Source organism: Netta rufina (assembly GCF_964035555.1).
Source record: "Netta rufina genome assembly, chromosome: 7".
In the NCBI taxonomy this organism is placed as follows: Eukaryota; Metazoa; Chordata; class Aves; order Anseriformes; family Anatidae; genus Netta; species Netta rufina.
This window is the reverse complement of record NC_140130.1, coordinates 31,860,131-31,885,151: the sequence shown is the minus strand read 5'-3', so window position 1 is coordinate 31,885,151 and position 25,021 is coordinate 31,860,131. Positions and strand designations below refer to the sequence as shown.

The window sequence follows — 25,021 nt, the reverse complement described above, 5'->3', positions numbered from 1 at the left end:
ATCTCCAAATTTGAAATGCAGTTTCTTGTTCTTTGAATTGTCAGCAGCATTCGAATATAGTGTATTGAAACTTGTGTCAGGGTATATTTCTCTGTGTGTGTATAAATAAATATATGTGTCGTTGTTTTTTTTTGTATGTGCTTATTAATTGGTATGTAAGTGCTTCAAACTTGCAGAAGGGAACAAACACTACTGCCTGTATGCAAAAAAAAAAAAACAACTTTTGCTGCCCTGTCACATTAACCAAGACAACAGCCTATAAAAGTATAGTAAGTGCTTCTTCTCTGTTAGTTTTATGATTTTTTTAAAAGTCTGAATAATACATCCTGTCAGATATAACAAACCAGAAATACTGAAATTCTGTGGAACGGCCTTTTGAAGGCCATGTGTTTTCTTTAGGTGTATTTCTGCTTGCTTCGTTTTCACGAAGTAGAATAGAAAGTGCTGCGTTATATCATGCATAAGTTGAGGTTAAAAAGGGGAAATTTGGGTGCCCCAGTAGTCTGGCAGTATGTGCCAGGTGATTAGCATCAGCTGAGACGTGTTGTGTTTCCAGAAAGGTAAGGTTTCCGTTCCTAATGTGTTGAATATATTTCTTTCCTTAGAGATGCACTATTCAAACGTGGTACCTGGAGCTGTTTACTTGTATGATTTTTTTTTCCAGTCATCTTTAACTGTATTGCAGGAGGTAATGTCACTGCAATCTACCAAGTTAAAGACATGAAAGCAGCCATCAAGTCCTGACCTTTATGCGTTGTTTCGAATTTGTAGCGGTGTCTGTTCATGTGTTTTACATGAACTTCAAGAGTTTTGGGTTCTGTGGATGCTGTCTGTGTCACACGAGCCTTTTGCTGTGAAGTATTCTCGGTGTATTCAAGTTTCCGAGCATTACCAAATTGTGTAAGGTGTTGATGCTTTCTGGTTATGGTAATGGTGATCATCAAGGCAGCATTTATCATACACACGCAGAGAATTAAGGGACCATTAGGACTTTACATCCCCTTTGAATCTAGCAATCGGGTGGTCCACAATTACTCTGCTCATTTGTTTTTTTATGCAGCCTGTTTCATAGCTGAGGGTTACCATGTGGCATCTCGCAGAAGATGTGGTGGGGTGGAAAGCCACCTGGTACTGCTTCCAACAGCACAGCTTAGCTTCATTGAACGGGTTTGGAAGGAACAATTTTCCTGGCATTTTTGTTTAGGAATTCCAAAAGGAATTCTGCAAATGGTACATTGGAAATATAAGAACTCTGAAAAACATACTGATATGCAGAAGATGCTGAGACTTTGGTGTCCTGTGTTGTTACTGTGTTCTTTGCAGAGCCTGACTTTGCAGCAGGGTGAATTTGGGAGGGCTGCCCTGTGCTTCTTCCATGTCAGTGCTCCAGCACGTACGGGGCAGCAACCACTGGTGGCAGTGTCAGTGCTGACACTTCCCGGGGGAGCTCTTACTTGAAGCCAGATTTTTCCATCGGATTTTAGTAATGTCTGCAAATGGCAGTGTTTCCACTTAAAACTGTTAGTGCTTGGCGATTTTAACTTGGTGAATGATTAACGAGCTTAGTTAGGGTTTCAGATAGCAGTTAAACACTTAGCCAGATCTTCTACGTTTTCAGGACAGGGAGTTGAAAAGTCCATGAGGCAGGCAAGCTGTCTGACGGGGGGCGTCTTCCTTGGTTTGGCAGGTCTTAACTTTCCCAAAATGCTTCCTAACAACACAGTCTACAAATGCAGCTTCCTTTAGCGATGTCTCCTAATTCATGCATGTTTAGTAAGAAAATGAAGAATACGTGAATGCGTTTAAGGGATGTGTCTGTGTTAGGTGACATCCTGTCGGAAACCAGCTCTGGATCTGGTGCAGCACTTCTCTCCTGATGCCGAGTTCGGAGCTGAGCTTTTGAAAGAGTATCAGCATAAAACCCTGTGAATTTCATTGTGTGGTGTTCAAATGAAAACAAGCGGTGTCAGTTGTAATTTTGCTCAAGCTAAGTGGCAGGCCAGTTGTCAACCACAGAAGTAGCTTTTAAGACTTTTACTCCGAGGGATGCCCAGTAAGCGAGAGAGGCACACGCTTACCGGGCCTACATGTGGACTGAGAGCTGCTGGCTCGTGGTGGAGCTCACCGGAGTGCGCTAACAGCTCCCACTGACTTCTTGTTAGGGGATTCCATAGTAGGTCAGAGTGTAATGGATAAAATGTGTGTTTTCTTTCAACAGCTAGATCTCAGAAGTTGCATTCTTGTTGTTGGTTGTATTTGTGTACCTTATACCTTGACGGGCTTATTTTTGTAAAGAACGAGTGCTCCTGGGCTGCCAATGTGGAGTTGTGCTGACATGATGTGCCTTTCCCTTACCATTGGAGTTTGATTTGAAATCGGGCACGCTTTTTTAAAGGAGTTCTGTTTTGTATGTTTGACTTTTTTCCGAGCCATCTCTGTGACCTGGTTTTACTCTTTGTGAGTGTTAAAACGTAGCAGAGTATCCAGGAGTGGTTCTTGAACTTGGCTATTGCGTGTGGTTGGTTGGTTGTTTTCTTACTATTTGTGTAATTGTAGGACTCCATCTAAACTTCATAAAAACAATTCCAAGTTTTGGAATTTCTAAGGCTTTGTAAATAAATTTTGATAAGCGTGGGTGATATTAAAATAACACTGCTAAAACCTGGGGGAGTTCTTACAGAGGTGGTAGCTGTTGAGCTACATGGCTAGGTGGTCCTGTGTCGTGGTGCTGCACAGATTGCCTTGCCTGTTGCTGAGCCACCGGGTTTCCCACTTCAGGAAAACAGAAGAACTGAGGTGGTTGCTTGCAAGGCACAGCACGGTCTGTGTCCGATAGCTACTGCTGAAATAGGAGGCGTTAGCTGTGGGTTCGTACCCAGATTAAAAGTGGGCTTGATTAGATGCTCAGTGGGAAGTGAAACTTAAAACATCGTTGCCCAGTTGGTCGCTTGCTCTATCCAACATTCCCGAGCAGCGTTCTTCCTGCTCGTGGCACTGCTTTGAAGAAAGGCTTGGTGCTAGATACGGATGTCCAGTGTTCTGTCTGTTTCATGCTTCACGTTCTCAGTTGTGCTGCTGACTTTTTAATTTAAAAAACACATGGATGTTGCATTAAAGCTCTGTCACAAAATCATTTGTAAATAATGTCTTTCAATTTAAGATGCCTGGGATTTTAAAGGGAGATTTTTTCATAGTCATTTAAGGATTAAAAAAGTAACATTTTAAAAGGTGAAAAGTTCTGGTTTAATTCTTTTGTTTGTTTCCTTGTGTAGCTATGTAGGAAACCTCTCCAGAGATGTGACTGAAGTCCTTATACTTCAGTTATTCAGCCAGATCGGACCATGCAAAAGCTGTAAAATGATAACAGAGGTAAGGCCTTTCACATCCAGAGGGGTAGCAACAATAATGTAATTCAGGGTAAAATTGTGGGGGCTTCTTTTGACATTACTGGTAATCTGTTTTCTGGGGTCGATCTTGTTTATGTTTTCTGATACCCTTTTGCAGAAGAGACCTGTTGTTGAGCACAGTCCTGTACTTTTGCTGGTAGCCCTGCCATATCTGCTGTCAACTGATGATGAGATTCTGCTTTAATGTAAAGGATTGTTGCCCTCTCTTTTCAGAACCATCTTGTTCTGATAATCAAAAACTTTCTTGTTTCCAGTGTTATCCATGACTATTTTTTCCATTTTTGACTTTATCTGAACAAAAATCTTAGTAATTTTTCCTTCTTCACTACAGAAGGACGGTCAAAAATTCTTTGAAATATGTCCTGAGCCTCTTCTTTAAATTGGTGTAGGTCTTGTCTGCACTAGGCTGTTCTTAAATGAATTTTTTCTTAAAACAAAATTTCCTTAGTATCCCAGATAAGGTTTTTGTACAAAGTGTTGGTAAGTATTAATACTTTCTTCTCTCACGTTTGTAAACACTCTGATATGTTTAGGGTTGGTAGCTATTTCTGTGATCTTCTTGACATATCCTAGGCAACTTTTTGCTGCCTAGCATTCTTCCTTCTTTCTTTATTTATAACCCACAATCTTCTAGCAGGCAGGGACTAATCAGAACTTGTGCTAGGTTTAATTTTTGGTTCTGTTGTGTTTGTTTTTTTCTTTTTGAGTGCTCTTCTTGTGGTTCCTACTAAGTTGTTATCACAGATTTTATGAGTACGGTCACCTTTTTTTTATCAGGAACATTAATGAAAATATTAAGTGAGCTTGGTCACAAGACTTATCCTCTTAGGAACACCACGATAGTAACTTCTGTGATCTGCTTTTCCTTTCAATGTGGCATGCTGCTTTTTTGCTTTTAGCCACAAATTAACCTGATGCTTGTTAAATCACTCTCATCTTCGACTTAACTAGTAATTTCTCACGTGGCACCTTTATTAAAGCTTCCTAGTGAAGGTAAGAGTTCTGCCATGGTTATTGGAGAAAGACGAGAAGAAAGTAGCATGCGTTACAGAACATTCTTGGTGGTTTTGCTTTAGAGAAATGGTGATTGTCACATGCCCTTCAGAAATAGGGTGCTGCCACTGGCTGAGTGAGAGGTGTTGGCATCACTCTGATTTGCTACAAAGTGGATGAGAAATTCCAATGCTTGTTTTATTTTTTATAACCACAGAAATAAGCAAGTTCAGCACCCATTTACTCAGTGTGCTGTCTGCCCTCACTGCCCCAAGGCCACCTGACAGGCTTCACAAAGAAGAGGGTGTGGAAAAAGATCTTGGTGAGAGGGGAATTCATATCTTGAAGGTAGAAAGGGCAGTGGTTTTCACCTCTGGAATACCTAGGAGGGGTATTTTGTTGCATCCTTTAGGGTATGTTTGCATTTCAGAGGTAGTGTAAATAGAGTATTTATACTGCTGGAAATGGGTTTTGATACAGAGCAATGCCCTATAATTACTCTCTGGTTCAAAGAGAATGAGACATGCAGAAAATAAGAGGGAGGACAGTGTCTTTTTCAGGTAGAGTTGTAAACTTGTCAAAGTGATAACCGTAAACAGCATGAGCTACAAATATTAGCAGTGCCTTTACCTGCATACTTTAAAGGTTTTAAACATTTTTGTATAGCATGTTAGTTGTTTGGGTATTTAAAAAAAAAAAAAAAAACCAACAAAAAAAACAACAAACAAGTCCTTTACAGTTGTTTCAAAGTAATACGCTTACACCTTGAAACTGACTTTCCAGGTAACTTCAAGTGGTTGGATTCTAGACTGGAATTGGCCTGCAGCTGTCATGCATGTAGCTGTCAAAGTGCCTGTTGACATTGCCCATCCTTCTAATCCCTGCATTTTAAATTTTTGACAGCTGCTGTTACATTTCAGTAGTTCTTACCTGCCCATTGTTACTACTTCAGTCAGTTGAGTTTATACCTGAATGTTTTCCTTTTGTGTTTTTTCTCTTTAGCCGTTTGCATCAACTTTTTTTCACTCACTTTTTCCCTTCTCATTTGCAGAAGATGTGACATGGCCATACTAAGTGGCTAGTGTTTTCAAGTGTTTAGTGTTTCAAGTGTTAGGCCCTAGCTCTTGTACTCATGACATTTTTGGGCAGAATTTAAATCCAGTGTCTCATAGTCATTTCCACTTGATCAGCTGTTCTGAAGGCTTTCGTGTTCTTTGCTCTTCATATCCTGATTTAGGGAGCTTTATTTGTGAGTTAGTGTTTTTAAAGAAGAGTTGCTAAGTCAGTGTACAAAAGCAGGTTATATCCCAGATGCAAGAGAATAGCAATCAGTTGATCAGTGTCTTCCCCCTTGATCATTAATTATTTTGAGCCCTTTTTAAGGGGTGTTTCCCAGCTGTTAGGTGTAACAGTTTTCACTTGAGGCCAAGAATATGCAACCTCTACTAGTGTGCTCTACTAATGATTTTCAGGTAAAAAAAAAAAAAAAAAAAAAAGAAAGATTTTTATGCAGGAGGAGAAAGAAAATTGGTGAAAATGTATGTGGGGAACAAACCTTTTCAAGCTATGAGTATATATTGGAGGCAGAAGACTAATTTTGTTCTTCTCTCTACTCTTCCCCTTTTCCCTCCTCTCCATCCAGTCTGCAGATCACCTTTCTGGTAGATGAATTATTTTTAGGTCAGTACTGAGACCTCATATAAAGTAAACAATGCTTCAGAAACTGCTAGACCATTAAGAAGCCCATCTTAAGAATTCTTACATTTAAGTATAATTTCAAAGGCTTTTTCATGAATCTAATGCAAATCGTTCTTAACGTTTCTAGCTATAAGTAATATATTTTCCTGGATTTTCTTCTCAGCAACCCGATAGCAGAAGGGTCAACTCTTCTGTTGGATTTTCTGTTTTGCAGCATACAAGCAATGACCCTTATTGCTTTGTGGAATTTTATGAACACAGAGATGCAGCTGCTGCATTAGCTGCTATGAATGGGAGAAAAATTTTGGGAAAGGTAAGTTGTTTATGTTGTAATCTTAATTTTAAGGGAAATAAGTTCTTGTAAATAAATAAACCTATGGGAATTTTTTGTTAGAGATGTTGAGAAAGATTAAATATTATTAAAATAAAATACTGTTGCATTAAAAATAAAAAATAATCTTATTTAGAAAGTATTCTTTATTTTTTTTAAAGTGCTCCAGTCTTTTATATTGAGCGATGATTCTTTAAACATTGACAGTTGTAACCAACCCTTAAATTACATTACAAAATGTAAGAGTTTTATTAATTTATACTAAATCTTATACTTATTTTCAGGAGGTCAAAGTAAACTGGGCAACAACACCAAGTAGCCAGAAAAAAGATACATCCAGTAAGTAAAGTAATGGCACAGTATTACTTCTACACAAATACTTAATAACATGTGGTAGTGATTGCCATAAATGCATTTAAACATAACTTTTCTCCTTCCCATCTTGTGTTTAATAGAACTTTGCAAACTAATTCTTCTGTTTTCTGCTTTACAACTGGGGAAACTGGAGTGGACGCGTTTAGTTGCTGCTGCTCATCGAGTGGAATCGTGGGCGTTCCTGGTTCCCAGTGCTGTACGCAGAGCATCACTTTCTCAGGAGTTAAAACTGTAGATAGCAGTTAAATATTTGATTAGTAAATTATTTATTTTCAGATCACTTCCATGTGTTCGTTGGGGATTTAAGTCCAGAAATAACAACAGAAGACATCAAGTCAGCATTTGCTCCTTTTGGTAAAATATCGTAAGTATCATAATAAACATTGCTGATATTAGTTAGGAAATCTGACAGTCAAAATGTGGTTCTGATTTGAAATGTTATTTCTTATCTCTTAGATATTTTTTCTGATGTTAATTTCTTTGTGTTGGGTGGGCAGTAATGAGGGATTGTCTTTCTATCTTGGTATTCATATCATGTGTTTGTATATACAATAATGCAATTGTGCTTCAATTTTGCTGAAAGGAATATGCTTTTAACTTTATGTACTAATATCTTCCAACTTTTTATTAGAATTTAATTACTGTTTCTAAGTGTGATTCTTTTATTGTTTGGAATGTGTACAGAATAGTGATTTTCCAAGTGGTATATGTTGCATCTTCAGCATATTTTAAATGCATTTGTACTGCATTTTATAGGCAGTATCGAACACTAGGCAATTAAATAATTTTATGAAGCAGTTTGTTGTCGAACTTCTGAAAATTTTGAAAAAAGCTAATATTGGAAATTAAATTACTTTTCTAGATATGATGAATTAAAATTATATTCAAAATAAAAAATGTTGGATTTATAGTATGTGCACACTTCTGCCAGTTGAGAGAGTTTCTTTAGACTTCTCTCAGAAAATTCAGGTGATAATTAATCATTTGGAGTTTCAATTGAACATGTTTAACATTAAAAGAATGCGTGTGAATTCTAAAATATATATTTAAGAGTACTGCTACAAAAAGCTTGTTAATCTGTTACCAGCTTATCTTCATAGAAATCCTTTAAAGTTGCACATGAATTTTTTTATACTATTTTACAGGAATATATTTCTAAGAACAGAATTTTTCTCTTGTTCTGTACACATATTTTTAAATGAATCATAAATCTTACCTCTGCTATTTTGTTTACTTTGCTTTTTTGTCTCTTAATGTGGTAAGTAGTACTGTTTAAAAATCGATATAAAGAGAATAATTCAGGTTTCTGTTTCTCAATCTATATTTATACCTGAGACCTGCAGTTTTTCTAAAGTCCAAGTCACAATTAAAAGTAATAGCATTCTGGTTATTTTGCAGAATTGCTCATAAGAATGGACAGGATCTTGAAGGCTAACTGCAAGGAACTGTGCACACTGGAACTCAGTTGTAGATTTTTTCTCATTTCTATTTATTCTTATTATACATTATTTATATATACATATTTTAGTATTTACATTTTAACATTCTATATTCAGTGCAGTTCTATATTTCCAATCATTTTAACTTACTCACTAAAATTTCTGTGTAAATTTGTTGTTTTCGTACTGGTGTGCTTAGCATTGTTGTTAGTTTTATTCTCCTTTCTTAAATTTCTGAAAATGTCAATTTTTCAAAATTTACAGCTGCCCAAACTCCAAAATGATGGTAGAGAATTGACCAAGAAAAATAAAGAAATCTGTTAACAGGCCATGTATGCCTTTTAATTCCTATTTTTTCCTCTTTTTCGATTTTTTTAATATTTCATATATTTTGTATCACTAGGCAGAAGACATTTAACTATTTAGAAAATGCATGGTAAATTAGATAGAATTGTTACAGTAATTTATAGAACAGTAAACCTTAGTGGACCCTAGCCAATAGAATATTAGAAAAGGAAATTTGTTTCTCTTATACTTCCAATTTGAACATTCTAGTTTTAGCCAGTATAGGTTATGTGGTTAGGTTGCATGTCTATTACATGTTATTTTTTTTGTCCTACTGCTTTTTTCTAACAGGTAAAGAAGCAATAGGGAGAGTTCAGGAATGACTAGTTTTAGGGCTAACTGAATTTATAAGAAAAATTATGCTCACAATACAGTGTGTGTGGTTCCTTTTAGTTTTTATTTTGCTGGTTGTTAATATTGCCCTCATATAGCTGTGCTTCTTTTCACAGGGATGCACGGGTAGTTAAAGATATGGCAACTGGAAAGTCAAAAGGCTATGGTTTTGTATCTTTTTATAACAAACTGGTGAGTAATCACAATGTAAATTTAAAATAATTGCAGATTTTTCCTCTTTTAGTTTTTCCTGTTTATATATTCACTACATAACAGACTTTTTCTCAAGGGAAATTTGGGTTTAGAAGACAGTTTAATCAAACTTCCATTATTTGTGGTAAGGGATAAAAGAATTATGAAAGAATTTAGATGACTGCAGTGGTGCAAGAACATTCTGAAGAAAGATTCCAGAACGCAGAAAGCTTGTTTGGGTGTGCTGGAGTTGGGCTTAGTCTGTTGAGCCATCTTTTGTAGAGTGAGTGGAGTATCTGCTCCTGGGCCTAGTGCTTTGGGATGCTGTACTTTGGGTCTGCTAGCTGAGGCACTGCACCTCGTCCAGTGTGGTTTGGTGTGGTGGGGTAGAAGCCCCATAGAGTGAAGCCCTGGAGCCCTCAGTCCCAAGCTGTGCATGCAGTTATGCAGCAGGGCTTAGTGTTTGGCAGGTTTCGGTTCACACCAAAGTTCAGTCTTGCTGGGGACCTAATGCTGCTGCATGCGTGGCATACACTGAAGTACAGCTGAACTTGCTTCCTTGAGCTCTGCACCTCAGTAAAATGTCCTACTACTTACAGCAATACAAGAGCCGCAGCAAATTATTCTTGGTAATTTTGAAGTTAATTAAAAAAAAATTCTGGAAATGATTTGGAAGACTGAGTAGTGTTTGTTTAAAGATACATTTAGGACAATATGGGGTGGTTTTCCTTACCCGTTAAGGTCTCAATGCACACCACAATTATGAGAAAATTAAACTGCTGCATTGGACTAGAACAGTTATGGCATGGTCTTGGTTCCATTTGTATTGTACCTGTGATCATCAAGACTAGCAGTGAGATGAATTTGAGCTGGTTTGGTTTCCTAGTCTGGTTGGAAGTTACTGTGTCTTAGGAGCAAGGATGCAGGTTTTTTTTCTATTGGTGTTCTCTCATAAATTCATCATTGTATTTACGTATTGTCTTCAAAATGACGACTGGGAGGATTGAGTTCCTGAGTCATTAGTATTTGAGATGAGCCTGTCCTGAAAGCCGTCAGTGTGGGGCAGGGAGCTGCAAGCCATTCACCTTTAAATTGTTCCCGTGTTCCCTTGGTCCCTTGTGCTTTACTTCCTTTCTTAAGCTTTGTGCCCTTGGAAAAGCATTTCAAGCATATGTACTATTTGCTCTGCCTCTTTTCTTTCAAAAGAGTTGGGGGGAAATAAAAACGATTGCTTCTTGCAGAGTTAGCAAACGTTTCCTTTTTTACAACGTGAGCTTAGAGGTTGTCTGTTAGCTCATATTCAAGATAAGGTGTTAAGCCGTGTGGGCTGTGGACTGTTTGTTTTTTTCTGGGTGTTTGTGTGTTGCATACATACAATGACTTTAACACTTAGAGAAGGTATGTCTGAGGGTAGACTGCTTTGTAAATTGCATACCTTCTAAGGGCAGAAGAGAGGAAGGGGGGTGGAGGGGCAAATAACAGGAACCTGCAAGCTCAGTGGATTTCTGTCCCAGCATTATGTTAACACATTATTCAGCCTTCCCTGAACTTACAACTTTTCTCCCTACATCTGCCTAAACTTGACCTTTTACAATAAGTGCCTATTAAGGTTCTAGAAGGCCACGTTGAAGCATTTCTATTTTATATCATGTCTTCTGCAGCATGTACTTTGTGGTATAAACTTTAGTTGGGTTACAGCCAAGAAATTTCTCAGTGAGGGATTACTAAATGACGATTAAAAAGTCTGTCTTTACTTTTCATCTGTTACTATCAAACACGCTTTTGTGTATTATGTTCTTGGTGATACAGTCAGTTGGCAAAATCATTTTATTTTCTGTAATTAAAACTGTAGTCCTTTCATCTAAATAGTTGCTTCTGGCATCTCTATGACCCTTGCACTTTCTTGGGGCAGCCATCATAGACTCTGATACACTACCTTTACACAACAAGGATCTGTGTGTATACGACTGTAGTTGGCTTTGGCTCTGTACAAAGAAAATGGGAACAGGGAGAAAGCTTTTCCAAATTGCTTGTGAGGGCCTTCCTATGTAACCGTTGTCTTGATGTTACTTGATTTTGTCTGCTTACTAGGTGGATTTTTCAGAATTTCATGTACTTTTTAGCAGTTGCTGGAATTAGTTGACAACCAAATCTTATACATAGGTTTATACGTACTTCTTATTTGTATGTATTCGTAGTCTTTATTTTCCTTTCTTTAGGATGCAGAAAATGCTATTGTACACATGGGAGGCCAGTGGCTGGGAGGCCGTCAGATCAGAACTAACTGGGCAACGCGGAAACCACCAGCCCCCAAAAGTACACAAGAAAGTAAGAGCTTTCTGTAAAGTTCTGTGGTGTTTGCTCTCTTGCATGGCACTGTTAAATGGAGGAATGAAACGGTGCTGCCACAATTATGTCACTTAATTGAATATCTAGTTTGGCTTCCGGATCTTAAAAAATAGATTTTTCTGGTATGTTAAGTCAACGTAGTGGTGGCACTGCTGCTCTATCATAAAGTATTGGATGTTTGTTAAATGCATAATTCACACATCTGTACAAGGTAAGTATCTGGGACTCTGGTTACTACTAGCCTGATGCTTAAAAGCGGCCTTCTCTCTTTCTAGATAACACAAAACAATTGAGATTTGAAGACGTAGTAAATCAGTCAAGTCCAAAAAATTGTACTGTTTACTGTGGAGGAATCGCTTCTGGGCTAACAGGTACGATTTGTTTTATTGCTTCTTTAATTGCTGAAACTTTGTGGACACCAAGAGGGCTACTAATTCAGAAATGTTCTGTGTTGTAGATCAACTTATGAGACAGACTTTTTCACCGTTTGGACAGATCATGGAAATCAGAGTGTTTCCTGAAAAAGGTTACTCTTTTGTCAGGTATGCACAAAGAAAAAGAAAATCTGTGATTTTAAGGTAGTACTGATTCATCTTCCTGTAATTTCACTTGAATGAACTTCAGCTGATGCCTTAAGAGCTGTTGCCGTATGTTCATAGAAAAATTTGGAACTTTTAAGCAGCCACCAATCTTTTTACTTGAAAAGATGAAAATCTGTGAAAGCAGATCTTCTTCTCGGGATTTTCCTGTATGTATGGAGTCACTTTTTTAAATAACGCACTGAAGGGACTACGAAGCATAACACTGGTTTGTTTTTACATTCTTTAGATTTTCAACCCATGAAAGTGCAGCACATGCTATTGTTTCAGTTAATGGAACCACAATTGAAGGACATGTTGTTAAATGTTATTGGGGTAAAGAGTCCCCTGATATGACTAAAAACTTCCAACAGGTAATGGCATTTTCACCTTTTCTTTGTTTGTTCTTGTATTTGTATCACAAAAGCAAGCAATTATCTGTAACGCATCCCAATTATAACAGCTAAACGTTGTAGTAGGATTCTTACAAAATTCCATGTTCTGTCTCAGTTATGTTCCAGTTGTTCATCAAATTGGGCTAGTGATTTTGGTGGAATATCTGGTACTGTCTGCTGGATATGAGTCAAGATAGGGAGAAACTTGGAGGTAATTCTGATTCTTGCTAGCCCTCTTACCGCAGACTAGCTGACCATCCAACCAAACATCCCTTGGTATTTGAAGCACGTGTGCGTGCACACTTCCAGTACGAGGATCTAATTAGGTCGCAGTGCTGTCTCACTTTTATTTATTTACTGTGGCTAAATAGCCTTAGCCAGCGTGACTGACAGTCAAAAGTGTTGCCTCTAGCAGCTGCAAAGGAACATAATCCACCTCTAGAACCTGAAGAGCTAAGAATTCTTCTCTCCTTAGGTGGATTACAGTCAGTGGGGGCAATGGAGCCAAGTATACGGAAATCCCCAGCAGTACGGGCAGTACATGGCCAACGGGTGGCAAGTACCGTCATACGGAATGTACGGCCAGGCCTGGAATCAGCAGGGGTTTGGAGTAGAGTGAGTAATTGTACTTAACTTTTTTTTTGTAGAGTGTTCCAATAATGTTGTGTCTGAGCTTCAGGCTCGTTTGATTCGAGGATTGCACAAGGTGTCAAGCCTTGTTGCATGCTAAAGCTTATGTTTAATGATTACCATGGACCAAATAGTGGGGTGAGTCACTCTGGCTTGTTCTTGATAAGACGTTTTGTGCACATGGGTGTCTTGAGACGCAAAGTTAACAAAGACTGCCTCTGTGTTGGAGTTTCAGGTGGTGGTCTTGTCTGTTACCTAAAAGTTTGAGATTCTGACTTGTGGTGGAGAAATCTAAACTGTGGAGCCCTGGTGTTTACCAAAGGGTTTGTGACTGAGGAGGAAAGAAACTACGTAATATCCCTTTTGCAGTTCCAGAATTTGGCTGGACTCTTAATACTTGAAACCTTCACCAGAATTTTTTGTTTTAAAACACTTCTAAAATAACTTTTGTTTAATTTCTCGTAATGTTTAATTGGCAAGAGAGAAAGCCCTGAGAAACCTATCAGTGGTATTCCTGCCAATTAGGCGTTGGGGATTTTTTGCATTTCTGCATCACTGGTGTGGAATTACAGACACATGCCTGTATTCGTGCCTTTTGGAGGTGGTTGTTCTCTCTAACTAGTATCCAGTACTCCCCCCCTCTTAAAGCTTATGGTGTTTTCAGAAACCACATGTTGCAGCATTTAGCCTGGTATAAAAGGCTTCTGAATTACTCACAGAAGAATAAAATGTTCTATTTTGGTGTAACTGGTAGCGTAGGAAGTGTTTTATGTTCTTTTTTTAGTCTGTTGACTTGTAAATAACTTGACTAGCTTGCATGATTTTTTTTCTTTTGTTTTTTCTTTTCCTGTTCCTTTTTAAGCCAATCTCCATCTGCTGCCTGGATGGGTGGATTTGGTGCTCAGCCTGCCCAGGGACAAGGTGCTCCTGTAATACCTAACCAAGCTGGATATGGTATGGCAAGCTACCAAACGCAGTGAGCTGGGACTCTGTTTAAAAGTGTGTATTTCATGATAGGCCGCAGTTTCCAGTGATGCTCTGAAGACTGGAATGTAGACAATGAAAAAAAGAAAATATTTATTTTAAAAATGGAAATGTTTGGAACCTTTAGCACAGCTTTGCTTTGGTGAAGGACACAAATGTCTTCTAGTTCTGCCTTTTTAAGTTTTTGTTCATGATGGATATGAACATGTTTTTCTTTGTGTACAAAAAATTAAAAATAAAGTCAATAAAGACAATTCTGACTACAAATTTTGATATAGTAGGAGAAATGGCTAATGAATTTGATCCTTAGGTTACCATTCCACTTTTTTTTGTTCTGTCTTCAGTGTTTTATATCACTGTGCTTTTTAAGAGAAATGACGTTGAAAAACAAAACAGCAAGTTGCTTTTAGTTGAACACACATCCTGAAATAAACTGTGGACCAATCATTACAACCTGCTAGACAGTATTGGTTTTTCAAGAAACCTATGGACATCGCTCTGAAAGCATACGTAGGTCTTGGAATAATTTTTTTAAAAAATATTTAATTTTTCTACATGCTTAAAGAAAACAGAGTATGATGCAAAGAATAGTTCGGTCTGAAGAATGAAAAACAGTACTGTCTGAGTTATTTCACATAACTTCTGTCCACATTCAGGCACATATTATAACTTTTCAGAGCTGGTTTGCTTATTAAGATTGTAGGAGTTTGCGTTTAATTTTGAGAATTAAAGAAGTTTTTGCAGGTATGTTGTTTGTATTCAAATCAGACAGTCATACTTGTACTTTTACATAAAGTTTGAAGGCTACACATTGTAAATATTTCATAATTACAGTGTTTCAAAAGCATGCTCAAACATAGAGGTAGCAATGTAATTATTCAAAGTAATACTTAATATACTCTACTGCTTTAAATGCAGTAGATTGACAAGAATGTGCAAGACTGACATTTCCAAAGTTGGCTATTATGTAAAGTTACATAAAGAACTATAACAAAGAGCCTTAATTTTAATTTCATAAATCTTTAATGCATCACCTTTTTGTCATTAGAAATACGAATTTTTTGCTTTACGTTATTTGGTATGTAAATACCTTGGTTAACAACCTTGTAAACCTATTTCAAGGTTATTATAAGTTGTATAGTATCTTGAGTGTTTTGAAAAATCTTGATGTTTTTTAAGTCTAGAAATATTTTGCCCAAGAATTTTTTAACAAGATTGTTAAAAACATCTTATTTTAGAGAATATTCAATGTGCCATTTGGTAAATGGAGATGCAGTTGAAACAGTACACTGAGTTGTGACTTATTTTTAATTAAAGTTTTTGTCTTTATGGGTGGTTTGCATGTGATGAACCTGTACAGAGGCTGGGTTGTTTGTGTACTGAGTGTGTAAATGGATAAATCATGAAGATGTTTAAATGGTATACTTGGGTTATTTCTGAATAATTTTATGGATACATTGATATAAACTGCCTCAATAAATTTGAAGTTGAAAATGAATGTAAGTTAGATATAAGTACTGTCTCTTACCTATGACAGCTAGGGGGTGCAAATGTTTCAGCTGTATTCAGAGATACACTGAGGCAGCACGATTAAATGTAGGATTTGCAGTGGTAGACCAGTGAAGCAAACTTGCATTTTAAAAGAAATGGAATGTTTGATTTTAGATGCTGTAGTTCTAACGGAGTGTTTGAGAAGCTGCATATTTTATCTTTTCTGTTTCTTTCTGTGCAGGTGTTGCAAGTTGGAATAGATTTTGAAATAGAAACTTGCAGGTTTTTCTAAACCCAGCCAGGTTGTGCAATTAACAACACTTAATGCTGTAGCAAACGACATGAGTTTTTTTTTCTTCTTCTTCTACTTGATGTGTTTAATAGTACCTTGAATTTTAGATCAGGTTGAAAGTGAGAGATTTTGGAAGAGCAATTTAGTCAGTTGGTTCAACTGTACTCAGAGATACTTGCAACTCCAGGCTTCTAATGCATGCAATAATGACTGAAGTTAGCGTGGAACCGTAAGTGCTTGTGATGACAGAACTGGCCATGTATCTCTGTTTCTCCTTTATCATGTGTCGTGTTCTTTTGCTGAAGTTAGGAATCTCATCCACAGGACTCTTGTTTTTTCTATAAATTTTGTATATATGTGTATATCTACGCGAGGATCGGCCTATACATTGTAGTTTGGAAAAAAAAAATCACAAGTAAGTCTGCATTTTTGTTAAACTCATCTGGTTTCAAAAAAATAATCATGAGTTAGATCTGTGAATTTGCAAATTATTTTAGGGTTTCTTAGACTTCACTTGAAATCTGGGGTTTCTACGTGATTCTAGGTGTTTGAGTTCTGACTGTTCTGGATACATGCTGGTGTGTAAGCAGTATGTTCTTTAGGCGCTACTGAAGATTTCGGTGTTGCAAGTACATCGCCACCTAATGCCCATATAAGTGGGCGTAAGTTTAAGGCGGTGATCTTTCAGGTCTCAGTATGGACTTCACTTTGAATCTGATTAAATAACATGCCTGCTGCAGGGTTGGGTGTTACCTGACCTGTGTTTCAGGATGACAGATAGGATGTACTTTCTCCTTTGAGTCTTTTCTCCTTGGTTTTTATACGGCTGTTCTTTAATGGTGATATTTCTTCGCAGACTACTCAAGATACGGGAGTCTCCAGGGTCCTTTAATGTTTCTGTAGCACTGCGAGGAAGAGTTGTAATTTGGATTGCTTTCTACTCAGTAGCGTTCGTAAATGCATTACTGACAACTTTTTGGCACCAAAGAGCCTCTTGCACCATACTGCTTTTATGAATGACTGTTACACTGTTGTAATTTCTCTAACTACAGAAATCAACCACTACCTAACCCCTTACCGCTAGGATTTGAATTTCAAAAAGCGTTGATTTATCATGGCTTACGTTGATGCGTGCAACCTGAAGCAAGGTTGTAATCTGCACTTGCAGAAAATGTTCAATAAAAGTGAAACATGATAAAGGGCTTATCCTCTTGTCATCTGTCAAAACGTTGTCCCTCTTCGCTGTAAAACTGACAACAGGTATATAAGGCTGAACTTGTAAACTATGCACTTTGAAACCATGTAAAAGATGTTTTATTTACAATTTTTTTGTGGAAAGCCAATTTGTATTTTGCAGAGTTGCAGTAGGAAGGCTGTACATCTAAGGTTTTGTGTAGCTTTTCATCAGTCCTGCCTCCTTGTGTATATTTTAAATTATATTCTTCCTGCAGAACCTGCTTCCTTAGTAAGTTAACTTCATAAGAAGTTCACTGTGTCAGAACCATTTCTCATTTCACTTACCAAAAAAATCTCACAGTGAATAAGGCTGAGTTTTGAAGAAAACGAGCGATTTGTTTTTTCTTGTGTTTGTACACAAGGACGTGGACTTAAACTGTATGGACATAATTAGTGTCTGATGCTTCTGATCTGACTGTTTTTGAACAAGGGCACAGGTCTTTGTTACATGGAACTGTTCCTGGTCAGCAATAAAAGATTTTGTTGCACTGTTCATAAATGGCAAGGTATAGGCAATCTTTTATTCAGTGTGCTTCAAAATAGATGGATGGGGTTTGAAAAAGCTAAAGGTCTTGTTTCAGCTTGAATCTTCATATATGTATATGTCTATATGAAGATTCATATACTTATATATAGGTAGACACAGCGTGGGGTGTTTGAAGTTATTCTGGATAGCTGTTTTGATAGCAAAAGCAAAATGTTCTTATGAAACTGAACATCTATTCTGATCGTATGGAGTGGTGCCTGTAACACGTTGGCAGAACTAGGGGTTTCACTGTTTAATGTTCCTGTTCATAAAAAGGCATCTGAAAAACAATAGCTGCTGGAGGGGTTTTTGTGATGTGTGATTTCAACTAACTCATGAATCCAGTTGATTGCTTTTTGGGAAAAAAAAAAAAGTGAAAGAATTAAAAAGGTGTTTGTGTTTTTCAGTATTTGTCACCTGGATTAAATCTTCTTTTTTTTTCGCTTTCCACCGTCACTTCACGTCAAAGACAATGTTCAAAATGTTTTCTGAATGTTTTATTTTAAAAAAGAAATAGGGCTTCATGATGATGAGTAAACACCGATTGTGTCATCTTCCTGAGGATACATACTGATCTAGATCATGGATGTGGATGACATGCTCTGTGCTCACTGACATTTAAAGGGTAATGTTTCAAAAAGTTTTGAGTTGACATTAGTAATGATTATTTGAATACAAGTTATTTGTGCTGAAATACACCGCCACTCATGCTTTGATTAAAGCTTGTCTGAGCCTTTTTGGTTATTAAAAGTATTGCTGATAAGCTGTGAGAAGAGACATCGCTTCACCTTGTTTCTTAGTGTTCAGGCTGCCATTCATTAAGACACCTACGTTGCAGTCTTGTTTTGTTTTGGAGAAGAACACGTGATGGAGTTGTGTGAAGGAATTCAGTGCAGTCTGCCTTTCTGTACTAACAGATGATAGCATCTAAATTATTTCAGCCCTTTGGAAACAAGGGATCAGAGGGCTTTTGGAGGACCTAAGGCTCTTTACCCTCTGGCACTTCATTTTAATCTCTTCATTTTTCCCAGAGAAGCTCTCCAGGAGACATAGGACAGGGAGGAAAGCTTTAGCTCAGAGTTGCTCACCTGAACTGGGGTGTCCTGCTTCTGCTCACAGTGCCTGTCACCTCCCTTTGCACAAACTCAGATTCTCACTCATCCCAGGTACTCAGCACCTGTCCTTTCCAGCCACTTGCAGGGAAGGGGAAGGAGAATGATGGAAAGTGAGAAGGAGTGGTGAAATGAAGTGGTGCACATGCTAGACAAGTGTTGTACATGAGCAGCACCAAGAACACCAACTCCTGTTGTTGAACACATTCAGAATCATGACAGGCTTAAGCAGATTGTGCAGCAGTATCTGAAGGGTTGTGAGCATTCAGACACAAATTTGCTTTATAACTTTGCTTAAAATAATTTTACTTTACAATGAAAAATGTAGAAAACATGTAACTTTGCCGTTTTCTTTGTTTCCTGAGAAAATAGGTGCACATTAAACAGCCAAACTAGAACACCTAAGTTAACTAAGCAAAGAAATCTTTAAGGAGCAAACTGGGGTAAGCTGTTTCCATAGACATTTGTTTAATTTTGGTCTCTTAGCTTGGCGTTCTGTCGTTTGCCTGCATTGACCCTTTTGTTTGTATAGTCGAAGTGCTTTGAAACAGACACAGCTGCATCTTGCGTGTCTTCCTATTCTTTAAAAATCAAGTTTCTGGGGCAGGGATGGGTAGGAATTGAGTAAGAATCACGAGCCTTACCACATGAAACACTGAAGAATGCTTGAGTTTCCCAGCTGGAAGTTGACTTGCTTGTGCCAACCTGCAGTTTAAATATCCCAGGTCGCAAGGAGTAGCTGCCATCCTCTGTTTGAGTAGCAAGGTCTTTGACCTTAATACACAGGTAATTGTTGTTGAGGTACTGTTCTCTGATAATGCTTGTGGTTTCTTTGACCCTTTCAGTGAAGTAATCTTTTCCATTCCACAAATGAGTTCCTTCCTCTTACGCTGTCATCAAGCATGAGAGGAAAGACCAATTAACACAATTTATTGCTTCCATTTTGGGTCTCAACGTGGGGGTGGGGGGGAATAACCTACTTTGGTATTAAAAGAGCCATCTAGTTCTGCAAGATGCCTCTGTAGAACCGTTTCTATTTGAGTTTTACTTGCACCTGAAACCACAAGGAGGCTACACCAGTGTATTTTAGATCACGAGGAAGGAACCGGCCCCTTGGAAGCGCTGTTACGTGCTACAGCTACCGTAAGGGATCACTGTTGTACTGTTAAATGCTGGAAACATTTGTGTGTCGCTGCTGACTCTTAAGTGCAAGGCTTGTTTTCTGTAGAGAATAAACTTGTCCTGTGTATTTGCAGATATTCAGAGAAGGCTGAGCAATCCACTGCTGTTTTCTGAAGTCCTGCTTTCTTAATGTGAATTAGGGCTTTTTTCTGTCCTTTTCAGGTATGTGGCATGGTTTGTAGGAGAAATGTCTGTTGCATTAATGACTAATTATTTAAAATCATGGCTAATTTCAGACATGCTGTCTAAAAAAAAAAAATACATTCCTAGCTTGCTATTCCTAGGTTATCCTTGCCTCCTGCTATAGGGCTTTTTGTATTCTATGGAAGAAAACTAAGAAATGCCATGAAATCTCTCAAATCCCTTTAAAGAGACACTCTCAGAAGCTGGCAAGTTGCTGTAAACTTGCAGTATGTGTATAATGACCTTGTTCCAGAGGCTTACACATTTCATATACGTGGCTAATGTATTTTGAAAAACAGTCCGTACCTGAGGCCAGAGGAATGACTTAGATATTACTGATTACTGCATTTTTAAGAAGAGGTAAGGCTGCTATGCTGTACTCCCATGGACTGCTTAGAGTACTCCTTTCAGCATCGTTTTGTTGTGTGGCCTTTTGAGAAGATCTTGGCCCACCAAGATATGCTCATGGAAATCTGGCAAGGTAGCAATACTGTGCTCGAAGTCCATTTTACAGGGTCACAGCAACAAGTGTTGGGCAGAAGCTGCATACAAGTAGAAAAGTGACATTTAATCAAAATGCCTGTACTGTAGAATCTTACATGGAAGGTAGTGCTGTAGTCTTTTCTTTCTATGTATGACTTCTAAGTAAAAGGAAGGAAAGATGTTATCATTGAAAGTATTCAAGTGTGACTGAATCTTTGTCTGCTGGGGCTGTAGGAAGACATTCTTTCGTAACTTATCATTGCAGAAAATACAAATGGATGCTTAGATTGTGGGTTGTGATCTGGTTACTGCTAAAACTTTGTATCTCTTGCTTTCATGCCCAGTCTATTTTGCTGTATTTTTCATTTTAATTTTTTATGTTTCTAGTCAACAGAGTTGTATTCACCTTGTATGTCGACCTGTTGCATTTGCACCTGGTTCTTAGCAGACACGCATTGACTTCAGGTATCACTTTTAATGTTCTTAGAGCTGACCTATAAAAGATGATGACTGCCCTTCCCCTGTATTGCAAAAGTTTTTGATTTCTTATCCATGTTCTAATATTTACAGATGAATTTTGAAAGCATGTGTTAATTTTTACTATTTTTTTTTAAATCTTCAGGTTTGAACCAGACTGGACTTGCACAAAATCTGAGATTTCTTTATCCCTACTCCACCTCCCACTAATTACAGTCCTAATTACATGTAAGCTGGAGTGGCTTAGAATGCGTTTAAGGTTTTGATGCTGATTTTTCAATTCATTTGTAGTTGAATATGTTAATGTAGTTTAACCATGTCAGAATTTTTCTTACTGTAAAAGTGCCTTGTCATGAAAAACCTGATGAAAGATGATTTCTTCATCTCATATTTTCATGTGTAGAGCTACTTTATTTTCTGCAAGCTGTATAGAAATTGTGCAGGTATCCTGGAGGATTGAAAAAAGAAAAATGACACGATTTGTATTTTTTTTTTCCAGTGTAAAGACAGCATAAAGGTGAAATAAAATTTGGTCCCCTTAATTCTTTCTCCTTTATTTTAATAGAAAAAAAAAAGCTAAGTAAAAATATCAATGCTTTTGGTGAAACAAATGCACATTAAATATTAAACTAATGAAACTTGCTTCTTTGCTGTCAGATGCAAAGGACTTAAATCTGTTCTTAAAAAAATCACCTAATTAAATTGCAAGCTTTGAAATGTTCATGATTTTATTAGTGCAATTTAGGAAGAGGCCCGGGTGTAGCTGCAATATAAGGAATAAGCACTACTGGAATTTGGGTTTTGCAGATTGTATTTGAGCATAATGCGGTTGGAGCTGGAGCATTGAGGAGCGTTACACAAGCTTAGGAATAAAAGTTGATCCTGTGAAACTTCTTATACTAGGAAGTATAATAAATAAAGCAGTGAGTCAGAGCTTTTTCCAAGTTCAAAATGAGGGATGTTGGACAGATTTCCCTGGTTACTCCTGATTCATTTAGGTAGGCCTGAAGCATTACAGTTTCCTACCAGAATTCTCTTCAAAGCTGTTTGTGCCTCACAGGAAGGGTACGTTTATATTTTCACTGTATGTATCGTACTAAAAGATTAAAAACACGCTTTATCATCTGCTCCTTTACTCTGAAATTTGTAGAACTCCTGATAGTAAATGCATTTAACAAAAGCCTACAAAACGTAGTCAGACTATAAATGGCTTACTCATTTAAGGTTATTCTCACTAAAAAGTGTCTCTTGTCTCTGACAGAGTACCAGATCTTACCAAAATGAAATCAGCGCTTTTTTGAAACAAAGTAGACTTAGCCACACTCCGGGGAATTCTAGCATTGAGCCTGTCAGTGATTTCTTTGTGTTTAAACTATGAAAACAAGAAGCTAAAATATTTAGATTAAAAAACAAAACAAAAAACACCCTCTGTTTTCATGATGCTCTGTGTGCATTTCAACATTGGCTTATTTGGAAGAAAAAACTTGAAAGCAGCGTTTGCCAACCCATCATGAACGCTAAGATAAGTATTTGTGAAGTCTGAAACCTGAATTTATGTATTGGACCTATCATATCTCTGAACAGTCTGTGATTTTATGCATGTATTGTCATGGATTAAAATGCCTGGTGTGCTGTGGCCAGAATACAGCCTTCAGTGTGGCGTTTACTCTTATTTCTGCTGTTACATGTGAAATCACCATCATATAAGGCAAGGTTTGCCAGTCTACAGAATTTATGTCAACAGATCACTTTCTGTTTAAATTCATGTAAAAACATTTGGGTAAGATGCTGAGGTCAGCCATATACAATAAATTACTTTCCCTTTGAAAGTCATAAAATCACAGTAATGTTTTTGTTTTATGAATCTCTTTTGGAAGAGAAGATTAAGTGGTTAGTCCTTGGATTTGAGGGAAAATGAATTTTCCTAGAAATTAATAAAGCTGAAAGCGAGCTTATTTGCATCATAGACTTTGAGGAAACCTAAGAACCTCGTCCTCTGTCTTTGCAGCTAGCCAGACCTCATTGCCAGCCATGAACCAAGGTTATGGTGTGCTTTAGTAACGAGCGTGGCAGAACTGGAAAACAAGCCTTAAGAGCCTAAACTCACACCCCTGTTCTTGTGTAGCACAGGCAGGAGTTTGCTACCATGAAGACCCCTCCTTAATTTAAGTGTTTTAGATGCCAAGTTTGGGGTCTACTTCTTAAAGAGTGTAAATCAGAAGTACCTCTGCTGAAGTCAGTGAAATTATATTGCTGTAAATGAAATCTTTAAGTCATGAGTTGGGTTTCTCATAGTCTGTTCTAATTGCAGTTGATTAGTTTTGAGTCTGTCAACTGGAATTTGGCATTGAAATGAGCTGCTTGTTTTGCACATTTTCTATGATGTTATTCATAGTTCATTATGTTCAAGAATAGACTTTTGCAATGGAAACAGCTAAGCATAACTACTTCCATTTCTTTTCAAAAACAGCTATTTAAACCGAAGTCCACAAATTACTCTTCAGGATACAAGTAAAATTTTAAAGCAGAATCTTTGATCTCCTTGCCTGAAATCACAAACTTATCGAGTGTGTTTCTGCCTTGTTGGGTACCTTGCACAATCTCATTTCTTCTGTTTTTCTTTTTTCTTTTTTTCCTAGCTCATTCCTACCAATGTCAATGGGAAATTTGCTGAACTCTCTCCAAATCTTTAAACCTATCCTCACTTAGGATAATGGCTGATCCAAGGTTTGTTGCTTCTCAATATGCTAACAAGTATTGTATGTAGAGAATGGAGTGGGAGAGGGAGAAACAAAGCTCATAAAAGGTTTTATGTTCAGTTTTCAGTGAACTTTTCCTATTTTAACTTTGAGTACTTTTGAAAGCAGAAATAAAAGCTGAACATAAAATATAATCAGATGGTATGGTTTCATTGATTAAACGTATCTCCAGATTTCAGTGTTTCAGTTTTGATGGTACACAGTTCTTGAGATGCAAGTGCAATGACTGTGTGAAATGTGTTTTCTGCTGTATTGCCTGGCATAGCCTGCAGACTTAGATCATGTTGTATTTGACAGCCAAAGGTTATCAAACAAACATGTGGGTTGTATCAGCCTAGTAATTTCTAATGGAAGCTTTGCCCTGTGAGACTAAGGAAAAACCTCATAAAATTGTTGTGATGCATAGTCTTAAAATCTATTTAAGAATGTATATATCTGGCAGGTAGGCATTGGCACATTTTGACTTAAGTCATAACTAAAGTTGCATGTGTACTTGTACAGGTGTTGCAGTTTATTTGTGGGGAAAAAAGCAAAAATCCCCCAAATGCCTGAATATCTTCACCAACTTCACCTGGAAGGAAATTTCCCTCATTGCTAAGGCTCACAAAGCGCTGAATGTCAAGCACAAGAACGGAGCACACAGCACGGGCATCTGAGACCCTGACCCAAGCAGCACTGGCAGTCGTGCCCAGCTCAAGGGAACAAGCCTGTGGGAGCAGTCCAATTGCTCATGCTTGCAAGAAAAAGGGGGGAAAATAAGAACTACCGAAAGCAATTTTGTGTCAAGGGGAAGAAAGGAAACAAGAAAATCTCCTTCAGACTTTATGGATAAATACGTGGCAGAGTGGAAGGTCAGCGTTAGCAGAACATGAATGGAGCGCAAAGGGCTGGCTGCGCTGCTTGGAGCTTCCTGGAGACACCACTGCGGGAACACAAACTGCCTTCGGTCTTCAGGTGTTCTCATATTTATCTACTCCTGTCTCCAAATGCATGATGTTCAGTCTTAACTCAGATAACTTGTCTGTAGATTAACTTGAAGATTGTTTTTCTAGGAGTACTAATTATAAGAGTTTAAAGCCAAAACTTTTGTTACCTGATACTTAAATAAAATTTGGTGGTATCTGCGTAAGTGTCCATGTGCTGCTCTGGAACACCTGGCATGCTTGCCTTGGTGGATGTGACTCAAGAGGCTTGTGGAGGATGTGCTCTTTCCATAGAGACGGACACCAGG

General features: G+C 37.7%; 1 protein-coding gene across 8 annotated transcripts in view; it reads left to right on the top strand.

Annotated features, from left to right (window-relative positions):
• TIAL1 (TIA1 cytotoxic granule associated RNA binding protein like 1) overlaps positions 1-24,915 on the top strand; it is a 27,971-nt gene extending 3,056 nt beyond the window's left edge. The window contains exons 2-16 of one of the 8 annotated variants that reach the window (XM_084290271.1): positions 3,273-3,369; positions 6,262-6,411; positions 6,714-6,768; positions 7,081-7,168; positions 9,038-9,113; positions 11,333-11,441; positions 11,738-11,833; positions 11,920-12,004; positions 12,291-12,414; positions 12,911-13,050; positions 13,928-19,149; positions 19,963-20,050; positions 20,942-21,019; positions 21,177-23,758; positions 24,292-24,915. In XM_084290271.1, the coding sequence (XP_084146397.1) occupies positions 3,273-3,369; positions 6,262-6,411; positions 6,714-6,768; positions 7,081-7,168; positions 9,038-9,113; positions 11,333-11,441; positions 11,738-11,833; positions 11,920-12,004; positions 12,291-12,414; positions 12,911-13,050; positions 13,928-14,045 (1,138 nt within the window). In that variant the 3' untranslated portion in view covers positions 14,046-19,149; positions 19,963-20,050; positions 20,942-21,019; positions 21,177-23,758; positions 24,292-24,915. Of the gene's footprint in view, positions 1-3,272; positions 3,370-6,261; positions 6,412-6,713; positions 6,769-7,080; positions 7,169-8,507; positions 8,576-9,037; positions 9,114-11,332; positions 11,442-11,737; positions 11,834-11,919; positions 12,005-12,290; positions 12,415-12,910; positions 13,051-13,927; positions 23,759-24,291 lie in introns of those variants that run through there. The other 7 variants (XM_084290270.1, XM_084290272.1, XM_084290269.1 and 4 more) reach the window with 7 other exon arrangements.
• The last annotated feature ends 106 nt before the right edge of the window (positions 24,916-25,021 follow it).